Source organism: Hypanus sabinus, chromosome 5, assembly GCF_030144855.1.
Source record: "Hypanus sabinus isolate sHypSab1 chromosome 5, sHypSab1.hap1, whole genome shotgun sequence".
In the NCBI taxonomy this organism is placed as follows: Eukaryota; Metazoa; Chordata; class Chondrichthyes; order Myliobatiformes; family Dasyatidae; genus Hypanus; species Hypanus sabinus.
In genome coordinates this window covers 25,324,346-25,337,061 of record NC_082710.1, presented here as the reverse complement: position 1 = coordinate 25,337,061, position 12,716 = coordinate 25,324,346, and the positions used below count along the sequence as shown (strand labels likewise).

The following is a 12,716-nucleotide window of genomic DNA, read 5'->3' as shown; positions in this document are numbered from 1 at the left end:
ACTGTCTGGTATGGGGGTGGGGGGGGGGGGCTACTGCACAGGACTGAAAGAAGCTGTGGAGGGTTGTAAGTTTAGTCAGCTCCATCTTGGACACTAGCCCACAAAGTACCCAGGCCATCTTCAAGGAGCAGTGTCTCAGAAAGGTAGCATCTATGATCAAGGATCTCCAGCACCCAGGACATGTCCTTTTCTCACTTTTACCATCAGGCAGGAACTACAGAAACCTGAAGGCACACACTCAGCGATTCAGGAACAGCTTCTTCCCCTCTGCCATCCGATTCCTAAATGGACATTGAACCCTTGGACACTACCTCGCTTTTTTAAATACAATTTGTTTTTTTGCACAATTTTTAGTCTATTCAAAATACATATACTGTAATAGATTTTCTTCTATATCATGTATTGCATTAAACTGCTGCTGCTAAGTTAACAAATGTCACAACACATGTTGGTGAAAATAAACCTGATTCTGAGGTGTTCTGTAACTAGGCAAGCAGAGGAATTCTGGGTTTTATAAATTTAGGCACAGGATACAAAACTAGGGATATCTTGTTGAACTATTATAATAAGGTTGCCCTTTGGCTGTTGTTATTCACAGAGAGATATCAGAAATTGATGGAGCACACATTCTTGCCAATCCAACCTATCCAGACATGCTTCAGGTGTTCTGTGGTAAATGGAATGGAAATGCTGGGAAGGCTCTAGTGGTGAAAATATCCACCTGGCCTTTGTCTCACACTTGAGTTAGATTATATGTTGGGTCAGCTCCAACTGAGTCTCCAACAAATTTACAAGTGTTTGACAATCCTCGAAGTGCACAAGTGCAGGCTGTGTGCCTGTTTATGATGGCTTTTTTACCTGGCTATTTAATTACCTTTGAGATTCAGGACTGCATAATGCAAATAAATTAATGGCCTCCTCTTCTTCATGTGTTGCCTGCCATACCATGTGATAAAACCAGTTTCTGATAAAACTTTGCCTTCTGGGCTGTAAAGAACACTAAGTTCCTAACTACTCTGCTTTAACTGAGCACATAAACACTGAAGCAAGTACAACACAAATGAATTGTTAGTGTAGTATTTAAAGCTTTGTGTACCTGGAATGAGGCAAATTAAAAGGGTCAACTCCTATGCTGCATTATTTAACCAGCTACATATTTCAGACTTATAACCCATGTCTACGAGTTCCTTTTTGCTTGTAAGGTTTAGGCATTTCACTAAAATGCAGACGCACCCATAGAGTGTGAAGAGTATGAATGATTTCGATTGCAAAGCATCAAAGCAAAAGTAAACATAACTTTATTAACAATGTAACAAATAAGGTGATACAGTTATAAGCTATTTATGTTGTGCAATGTCAATGCATTCACGACTTTGTAAGTATTCTCCTGCAATGAAACTTAAAACAAAATTAACATTCTTTTCAGGTTGTAAATATGTTATTTTTCAAAACATTTCAAGTTGTAGTATATAGGCACCATAGCCACTCACCAATCTTTAAATTCCACCCAGGTAGACTTCCCTTGACTAACTCCTTTTTGGCTCAACAGATACCTTATTTCTCTCCTTCACCACTGGAAGTTTTTTTTTGAATGTCTGTCAATAACTTCAAGTAAACTTCGGTCATAGATGCTATTATAACTAATGAATATTTCACAATTGTTCTTTAAGTATTTATATAAGTAATGCATAGGGTTAACATTGTGCTTAATGGTCTAGCATTTTTATTATAAAATTTAAACAACTTTTAGAAACTATAGGTAAGACCTACAAGTCTAAAGGGCGCAAATATTGTTCGTAAACCAGTATGCATTTGTATTAAGATAAGATTTATCCCTTCAATCCCAGGCACGCCAAGCTGAAAAAGCCCTAATTGGACTTGCATTTTAAAATTCAAACTCCATGTTGACTTTGTCCTTAACGTTGTCTAACAATGTCTGCATTGAATATAAATTCATGTAAAGTTATCAGGAATATGCAGACAACAAAAAACTGCAAATAACATGTTTGCTGAAGCTGGCCCTGAATGGAAAGGATGGCAAAACCTTCACATTTGAAGATCTGTTATAACTTTTTTTAAACTATAATACTGCAAGTGGGAACCTAATGAAAATTTTCATCAGCTCCACTGTACAACAGATCTGAATAAATACAAATATTCCCAAAATAGTCAGAATGTTCTTTTACATTTATATGGAAATCATCAGATATACAAAGAATAGTTTGATAGCACAGATCGTACTAAATCACTGTTACTTAAATAATCTTAAATAGCAGCCAGCACACAATTAAAAGTCACTTCATAGAGCACTGGAATGTCAATGTAAATGAAACAATACACAGGAAACTAGACTTAAACATAAATCAAGCACAACAAAATGCTTATATTTTACTGGCGCAACTTAGAATACAATATCCCAATGTTTCTGATACTACTTAGACACTTTATTTGGTAGACAGTTGCATGGTAAACCTTTATTAGAAAATATTCCAAACTGGAAGCTGAGGATATTTTCTCATTTAAACGACGGCAGGTTTGGCACTTTAATGCTGATGTCTCCAATGTTAATATTTCGAGGAATTTCAGGAAGGTTCATATTCTTTACTGCTGATACAGCCCTGGCTGGAGCTCCTGCAAAACCAGCCTAAACAAGATGCAATATATATAAAAACACAATTAGTAGAAAAATACTCAACAGTACAAAACTGGTATTCAGAAATACATTCATGAAAGGTGTTGAAAAGTTAAGCTATTTTTCATTGTTCATTATGTGTAACAAATAAGTGCATGCTTTTAACACTATTTTATTGTTGGTAACAAATATTTCCCTCAGCATTTATAGAATATTCTGTGCACCACAGACCACCAGCAGCCATTTGACTGTGCATGGAGGCAGTGAGAAATGAAAAGTTGAGCACTGCCCATCGGGACATTCTGCACACTACAGATCACAGGTTAATTAGGCACTCTGCAAGGACCAAGAAACGGTAATTGGGTTTAAGCAGAGTGGCTACTGTGTGAGTGGACCAGAGTTAGGGTTGGGGATCCTGAGGTTTTGGCTCAGAGGTTTCAGAGAAGAGGTGCAGATGTTCTAGGTAGATTCTTCAGGTAGCTTTCCTTCATTCCTTTTTTATTACACAGTTGGAGCAGTGGGAATGCCAAGCATGAAAAAGGAATGCACTTGTGCGGGATGTGTGAACACAGGGAGACCTCCAGTGTCCTTGACTATACCTATAAGAAGTGCATCCAGCTGCAACTTCCTACAGATCATAGTAGGGAACTGGAGCTGGATGAACTCTGGATTATTCAGGAGGCTGAGGGGTTGACTGTCAAGCAAAACAGCCAGGCAGTTACACCCAAGGTGCAAGACAGAGGTAACTGGGTCAGCGTCAGAAAGGGAAAAGGGGATAGGCAGCAAGTGCAGGATAGCCCTGTGGGGTCATTCCCCTCAATAACAACTTTGGATACTGTGGTGGGTGGGAGAAGGGGTGGAATGACCTTGCAGTGGAAAGCCTCAACAGTCAGATATCTGGCACCGAGTAGGGTTCTGTAACTTGGAAGGGAAGGGAGTAAAAGAGGCGAGCTGTACCATTAGGGAATAGAGAAGAGGTTCTGTGGACAATAACAAGATTCCCAGATGGTATGTTACCTCCCAACTGCTAGGGTTAGTGACCTCTCGGACTGTCTATAGTATTCTTTAGTGGGAGGGTGAGCAACCAGAGGCTATGTTCCATGTCAGTACCAATGACAAAAACAGAAGGGGTGACGAAATACTGAGGTTAGGGAGTAGGTGCTAAGTTAAAGGACAGGACCTCATAGGTTGTGACCTCGGGATTGCTACCTGTGCCACATACAGAAATAGGTAGATAATACAGTTTAACACATGGTAAAAAGATGGAGGGCTTTAGATTTTTGGATCATTGGGCTCCTTTCCAGGGAAAGTGGGAGCTGTACAGACAGGATGGTTTGCATCTGAACGGCAAGGGAATTAATATCCTTAGAGGAAGATTTACTAGTGCTGCTCTGGGATTTAGAGTTAGAGAGGGATGGGGAGCTAATGGAATGCCTATGGGGAAAGATGTTGTTAAACCTATTTATAAAGACTGAGCATGGTGGGAATAATACATGTTCTGTGCTGTGTCTATTTCAATACAAAGAGAATTGTGGGTTAGGTAGATTAGATCAGAGCAATGATTACAATGTGGAAATATAACATTGTAGCCATCAGTGAGACGAGGGACAGGACTGACAACTCAATGTTCTGGGGTATTGTTGTTTTAGACATTTTTTATATTTATTGAGATACTGTGTGGAACAGGCCCTTTAGGCCCTTAGAGCCGCACCATACCATGCAGCATTCCCCAGTTTAACTCTAGCCTAGTCACGTGATAGAGTGGGACAGATTATAGGGGGAAGGAGTGGCATTGCTAATCAGGGAAAATGTCACAGCAGCACTCAGACATGACAGAATAGAGAACTCATTTACTGAGGCTATATGAGTAGAATTGAGGAATAAGAAAGGGGTGACCACACTAACGAAATTACATTACAGATTATCCGACATTCTGTGAGATTTAGAAGAGCGAGTTTGTAGAGAGGTTGCAGACTGTTGCAAGAAACATAAGGTTGTGAAAGTAAGTGATTTTAACTTGTGATGAAAAGTCTTAAAACTAGGATAAAGCTATTTGGCCCACCATGTCTGTTTCCCCATTTCATCATTATTATCCCCCCAACCCCAATCTCCTGTGTTTTCCCCCCCATAAACTTTGGCACTGAATTGGAAAGAACGGGTACAGGCTGAATCGAGGTGGTGGGGTCCAGGCCCCAGAACATATTGAGATTACTGAAGTCAATGTCTGGACAACTTTTAGGTGACAAGCCAAATTGAAAAGGTCAGGGTATCAAGACATGTGAGGAGGGTTGAGATGGTTCAGCTCACAGCTCCATGAAACTTACCCAGCTCTGTACTGAAATAAGGGTCTACGGACAGACTCTTTGTGGACTTCAGTTCAGAATGCTATGAGCTTGTGTTTATTATTTGCCTGATTTGTTTTCTATCTCTGCACATTAGGTGTTTGACTGTCCTCTTTTTTAAAAAAATGTTTCTTAGTTTGTGCATGCCTGTTAGGAGACGAATCTCAAGGTTGCATTAATGTATACATACTTTGATAATAAATGTACTTTGAACACCCACATACAAATTGCGACAGTGAAAGGGCTGATTGGGTTAGAGATTGTCTAATGTGTTCAGCAATGCTTCCTTAATCAATATGTATATCCCAACTATAGAGACTGCAATACTGGATCCCTAATTAGGGAATGGAACAGGCAGGTGACTGAAGTGTGAGCAGAGGATCACTCTGGATCTAGTGATCATAATTTCATCGGTTTCAAGATAATTATGGAGAAGGATAGGGCTGAAATTTTGAGATTCTAAATTGGATAGAGGCCAATTTTGATTGTTTCAGAAAGGATCTGGATTGAGACAGGTTGTTTTCTGGAAAAGGCATTCTTGGTAAGTGAGAGACTTCAAAAGTAAAATTTTGAGAGTATGGTGTTTGTATGTTCCTGCCAGAATAAAAGGCAAGACTAACAGGCTTGGGCATTTTTGGCTTTAGAGAGATATTGAAGACCTGGTTAAGGAGGAGCTGCCTAACAGGCATAGGCAGCAAGGAACAAATAAAATACTTGAGGAGTATAAGAAATGCAAGAGTACACTTAAGAGGGAAATCAGAAGGCATGAGGTCGTTCTAGCAGACCAGATGAAAGAGAATTCCAAGGGCATAGATATATTAAAAGCAAAAGAACAGCAAGAGACAAAATAGTTTCTCTTTTTGGTGGACTGAATTCAATGCAAGCAGTCACTGTTTGGCTGAGGCAACAAGAGGTTTAAAAAGAGTTTGGGGCCTTTCAAGACTATTCCGCGGGTTACAACCATAAAGATCTCTTAGGCACTTGGCAAAGGCCAACCAAAAAAAAGCAAGGGGTAAGCAGAATTGGCTATTGTTGGAGGGAGCAGTGTTAGAATAGGTAGTGTTACAGTGACTAGGCTTTGGCACAAGGCTTGGGTGAGAACAAGCAGAAGCTCGAATTAAGTTTCTAGCAACTGTGTTTTCCCTTTTTTTTTGTCTACTAATACATAGCTAGTGCTGCGAGAATGGATCCAGGGTTAGTGGAATGTTCTTTGAGTGGGTTGTGGGAACTCTGCGAGATCCCCAGCCTCCCTGATAACTACCTCTGCACAAAGAGCATCCAGCTGCAGCCCCTTAAGAGATCGTATTAAAGAACTGGAGCTGCAGGCAATGACCTCCAGCTGATACAGGAGAATGAGTGACAGATAGGGAGGTAGTTACCCCTAAGGTGTAGGGGACAGGCAGCTGGGTGATTGTCAGGACAGGGAAAAGGAACAGGCAGCCAGTGAAGAGTACCCCTGTGGTCGTTCCACTCAACATGGTTACTGTGGAAGTGGCAGGGACCAGTGGAAGCCACAGTGACTGAATCTCGGGCACTGAGTGTGCCCCTGTGGTTCATAATGCAAGGGGGAGAAGAGGAGTAGTGATAGGGCATTCTATAGTTAGAGGTGCAAACAAATCTGTTCACTGAGTTTTATTCTCGCTTTGTGCATTTTGTTCAATCTGCCCTTCACCCTCTCCCTGTCTGCTTTCACTATTATCTATCAGCTTTTCTTACACCCCTCCCTTGTACTGCTATGCAATCTTCTCCTTTGGCCTTGTTACAGGGTCTGGACCTGATATGTTGGCATACATGTTTTGTCCCCACTGGTGCTACTAGACCTGTTCAGATGAGATCTTGGTTTAATGCTTTATTCAAAAGGTGCCAACCAAGAACGCAGCACTCCTTTAGAATTACACAGATCTATCAACTTATCAGTGCTCTGGAATGGGAATTAAAAGTTTTCAAAATACATTAGGCAAGATTTCTAACAATTAAACAAAAATGGATGTACTTTTCCTCAGCACTAGGCAAATGCCGGTGGTTTTATTAAAAATTTCTGGTACATTTTGGAACCTGTTAATGCTAACCTTGGTAGCAACTTCTGTCAGGGCTAACCCAATCTCTCAGCATAATCATGATTTATGGAAACAATGCATGTAGATCTTTATTGTTCCTTCATGGTTTCCATTAGGTTTTTCAGGGACCATTCTATCCATTTATGTTGTTCAGTAATAAACCAGTTTTTCAATAAGCTTGGTCATTTCAGGCAATCAGTCCAACCATTAGTTTATCAAAGATTAAACTCATTTGGATCAATGCAACTGGAGATGGCCATAACTCGCTTAACCAATAAAAGCCCAATAGATTAAAAAAAAACAGAAATTATTAGCAGGATATACATTATTTTACACGGGGGAGGAGGATCTTTAATTATCTCAAAGTCAATTTTGCTGTACTTTCCTCCATTTCATTACAGTCTCAAACAAAATCAACTTCACTAAATTTTGTAATCTAGAGAATGACTGTAACCTCCAATTACTGTTTCACTTGCAACATTTAGGTGATTCCAGAAGTGGACAGATCATTCATTTTCACCACAACAATTACGACCCAAGTCAGTTATTTTTACATAATGTTTAGGCTCAATACTTCTAAAATGCCTTTGAAAATGACAAATAATCAGCCAGCAATAGGAAAACATCAATTTATCGGACAGAATTTATTGATAAGTCACTCAATTCTGAACATTAATCTACTTTCTCAGATGTTTTGTATACGCTCAGCATTGCTGTGCTTTTAGCTTAAAACAATTGAGGATTTATATTAAAGCATTCATGTCCACCTTGGGAAAACATCCCATTATTCAACAGAAATTGAGGAAAGCAAAGCAAAGTGATACACATCCTATATTAAAGGCAAATATAGTATTATTTAATCACAATGCATACAGGAAGTATAAAAGATTTTGCACATATACCCATCCAACAATATTATCAGGTCATGCATCTTTAATAAAGAATAATTACTGGTCAAGCTCATGCAGTTCAAGCAAAGGAATTATTAATGGCTTTAACACAAACTAGAAATTCATCTGTAAGAGATCAGCTAACATTTTAATAAGTAAAACACAGAATTAGTATTTTGGATATAGCAAATTTAAAAATATTAAAGCATGTAGAAAAATGGCAGGCTGAGCATTAGAGAAATTTGAGAATGTAGAGGAATGAAATTATTTTGTTAGTCTTTATATATATATATGTATATTAATGTTCCAAAATAAAAATTTCATTAATGATTAGTAACAACGACACAGGTGGAAAAGTGACAAAAAATGTTAAACTCAAAGAATTTGAGAAACCAAATAAAAATGATACAATTTTATTACAAATTACTACAGAAGAGTTGCACATAAAGTGCAGAGAAATTTTAATGGATTCCAAAGGAACTTCTACATACAACTTGAAAAATAAAGCAACATGAAGGATTAACAATCAAGGTTTCAGATAAACATCCTTGCATGAGAACTCATGAATGCAGCATTTTGTTTTATAATTTGGTTTAGTCAAAATTACAGATGAGTAGATAAGCACTGTAGACGTGCTTGGTAAGTTAAACCAAGCCCCTTCTTTAAATCTTTTCATAGGACAACCTTTAAATATGGATGAAAATTATAATGGTCATGATTCACGTTTCCCGTCTGACGTTACACTCTACATGCATGCAATTACTAGAAAGAGAAAACAAAATGAAGTCTACAAGTCGGAGAACAAAATGAAGAGAAACTTATAGGAAGCATTAAGTTAACAATTTGATATCTAAACCTCATAAAATCCCTACCAGGAGGTGTAGAATAACAAGTTTCCCATGGTTCCCATACATGACCCACAACTACGATGACATCATTTTGCTTTCCATTTGTGAACAACAAGAGGAATTATGGTGGGCCATTTAAAGGCAGCAGTACCTGAGAGATTATAGTAACAGTATCTATCTGTCCTGTCTGGGAGATTGAAAGATAAAAGTCTGTAAGAGAGAAGAATGGAAATTGCTAGAAAAGTCATCAGTCTTGGAAAGTGGAAAATCATTTCAAGACCATTATGGGAAAAGAAATGTACTTTTTAATGTTATACACAAATAATGGAGCATGAATTGTGTCAGTACAATACAAGACCATTTCCCCCCTCCCAATCATTCAAAAAAAGCATTGACACGTGCTTGGCCATGGTTTCATAGCCAGTTGCCCCAGGACTTGACCCACAAAACATTTATATTTTATGTGAAACAGAAAGCAACAGTTGGCCATACATTATGAAACAAATTACAGCAAAGTTCAATTTTGTTTTCCTGATGTTCACACGAACATTTGAGCTGAGTCACTAAACTGCAACCAGGAATGCAAAATTCCATATTCTTTCTCATTCAACTCAGGAAAAACAAAGTCAATTGCAAGAGAAGGAAACAAGTCAAATAATAGAACCAATCCCTGATCAAACCTGGAATGTTTCTGGTCTGTATGACACATTAACAATAATCATTGGTGATTGCTCAGGAATATCTACTAACCCCATTCAGCAGAGAGAACCTGAAATCTCTTACAATTGATCTCCCATTAACATCTGATAAGAAATTTTACATTTTGAATGCTCATCAGTATGCAGTAGTTGAACAAGTCACCTAGGAATATCCTAACATGCATACAGAACACAAGATGATTTGTATGAGAATGCAAGTAAGTATAGCAGTGGTAACATGCCAGATTTCAAATTACAATTTTGTAATTCTCTTTAATAGTTAAACCTTGATAATTTAAAATGGTTGATTTCCACCCCAAATCAATTACACTGATACGTAATTTACATAGCCCACCACTTACAGTTGGCTTATAGGAAGAACAGCAATATTCCTACAGGGACAAACTGTCCAAGTGTTCCAATCAATTTGAACTGACAGGTGATTTCAACTCTATGGTAAGCATCAAAAGGACATTCCTCAACCTTGCAACTCCCCAAAAGCAGGATGTGTGTATTACAAATAGGGATAATGCAAGAAAACAGAATCAAGACAGTAGTTCAGCTATCTGGCGAAGCAGGATCGAGGAGTATGAGGACCTACTTCTACTCATTTTTATAATCTCATGTTTTTTTCTAATGGTAAACTTGCTGTGTGAATGTCAAAGTAAACAAAACAAAAGGTAATAATTTCAACAGTAAATGTCACCAACCAAGTGGAAATCATGAACTCCTAGACATAATAAATAATTGATTGCAAGACAAGATGATATGACATAGTATAATCCATGAAAAAAACTGATTGAATGATAATAATTCATACCTGTGGTATATTTCTGACCATTAAGACAGGAACTCCCCTCTGAGTTGAAGGCCAAGTGCCACTAAAATGAACCTTACAAAGCACTGCTGTCAAGCTAACAGTCTTAAAAACATTTTGATCATGTCGCTTATAAAGCACAGGGCTTTAAGTCATTCACATACATCTGTATGCAAATCCTAAATTGTTGCAAGTACACATATAAACAACTTCCACAAAAGTCACATGAATAAAATTAAAATGATCAATTTACACAGAGCATTACTAAGACTAAGCAGGATAAATCCATTGTTGCTAACACTACCCAACCAGCAACTCTCAATCAATGTTAAAGTGAATGAAGGCATTGTATGCAATGCTGTCAAGTGGCACTTACTCACCAATAACCAGCCACCAATGCCTAGTTTGCATTTTGTCAGGTTTGCTAAACTCCAAACCTTCTCACAGCTTTGGTTCAAAATTGGACCAACAAGCAGGAATTCCAGAGGAGAGATGGAAGTGAACTTGACACCAAGGCAGCTATGATTATGTGTGGCATCAAGGAACTTTGGCACAATTAAAACCAATGGAAATCAGTACAAAAACTGAGTTTTCATACATGGCTTGAACTGTATATTGTGCAAAGAAGATGGTTGTGACTGAAGACGGCTGATTCTGAAATTTGGAGCAAACAGCAAATTGCTGGAGTATGATTGTGCTTGTTGGAACTCATTCATCCCAGACCTCGGGCTTCCTCTGCAGAGTCTTAGGCTCAGACACCATCAGCTATGTCATCAATGGCCTGCCTTTCATCACAAGGTAGAAAGTGAGAATATTTTGTTGATTATTGCACTTTATTCAATTCTATTCACAACTCCGTATCAAATGAAACAGTCTTTGCCTGCATCCAGTAAGAGGTTCCATTTTGACCTGTTAAGTGATAAGTAGCATTTGTACCATAAAAGAGCCACTCAAAGACCATCTCTAGTGAGGAGAACTACCCATCATTCTCCCAAGTAACCTGTGTCACAGTTTTCATCATTCAATCTTCTTAATGGTGTAGTTCATGTGTCTGAGTGATATATTCAAGTAGTCCAGATGCACAGTTACTATGTTTTAGTGTTAGAGGGAATTAATGTTTTGAATTGTAGATGGGAAGTCAACCAACAGGCAGCTATATCCTGAATGGTGTTGAATTTATTGAATATGGTTTTAGAGTTTCAACCATTCAGACAAGTGAAGAATAATTCCATCATTCTTCTGACTTGTGCCTCAGATACTGGACATTAGGAGCCAGGTCACTTTCAACAGGGTAGCCAGCCTCTGACCTGCCCTTGTAGCTGTCACGTTTATCTGACTAGTCCAGTTGAATTTATTATCAATGGTATAATTGTCTATGGCATGGATAATAGGATAATGCCCATTGAATGTCAAAGGCAGGCACATGAAAACTGGACCAACAAGATTTGGGAATATAATCACCATGCTTTCACCATCACTAATTCTGAATGCTGGAGATCTCTAACCAACAAGCACTGTGGGAGTAATTTCAACAGAAGAAATGCAATGTTTTAAGTCAACAGCACAACATGATCTTCTTCAGGGCAATTAGAGATTGGCAATAAATTCTGGCTTTACCGGTGCTGCTGATAGACTGAAAAAAATTATTAATAAAAATAAGATTCTTAAGGTCTTGTACTTGGCTTCGAAAATTGAGCTTAAAGCCAAGCTTAATTATGTGTACTGGAACAATGTGTAATTGTTTTCACTATTATTAAGTCAAAATGTAATGTTACTTTCTAAGACTCAATATTATTGGATATTATAGAGTCATACAACATGGAAACAAGCTCTTATGCCCATTGTGTTTGTGCTCACCATCAAGTATTAAGTATGCATCTAAACTGATCTCATTAACCACTACTTGTCTGAATAGTTAAAGTGCTGTGAGAGTATCTGCCTCTATTACCCCATCAAGCAAGATTTCAGCTTGTTCTTTGGGTGGGGTAAAGACTTACTTAAACCTCCTCTAAATCGTCTACCTCTTACCTGCCCAAGTACTCTTCTGGGTTGAAAGGATTGGAATTAGGATGCTATGATTCACCATAAACTGTTATATTTAATTCATAATGCAGCAGGGCAAACACAAAGTGGGGTTGAGAATGCTGTGGGAAAGGATGGGGCAGGAAATATTCGCTGGATAGGTGGGTGGCCAATTTGGGAGATGGTTCTGGCTCCTTTCTGCTGGATTCTGTGTGCATGAACTTGTAGTTCTTAACACCATTCCAAATTATATTTTTTTAATTTATTGAGATAAAATATAGAATAGGCCATTCCAGCTCATCAATCAACATTGCCCAGCAATTCCCCAATTTAATCTTGGCCTAATCACACGACAATTTACAATGACCAGTTAACCTACAAACCAGCGCGTCTATGGACTGTGGGAGGAA

General features: G+C 38.3%; 1 protein-coding gene across 1 annotated transcript in view; it reads right to left on the bottom strand.

Annotated features, from left to right (window-relative positions):
• Positions 1 to 1,275: 1,275 nt before the first annotated feature.
• Positions 1,276 to 12,716, bottom strand: part of LOC132394007 (AP-3 complex subunit sigma-1) — a 93,117-nt gene continuing 81,676 nt past the window's right edge. The window contains exon 6 of the mRNA XM_059969602.1: positions 1,276 to 2,644. Coding sequence (XP_059825585.1) covers positions 2,516 to 2,644 — 129 coding nt within the window. The 3' untranslated portion in view covers positions 1,276 to 2,515. The remainder of the gene's footprint in view (positions 2,645 to 12,716) is intronic.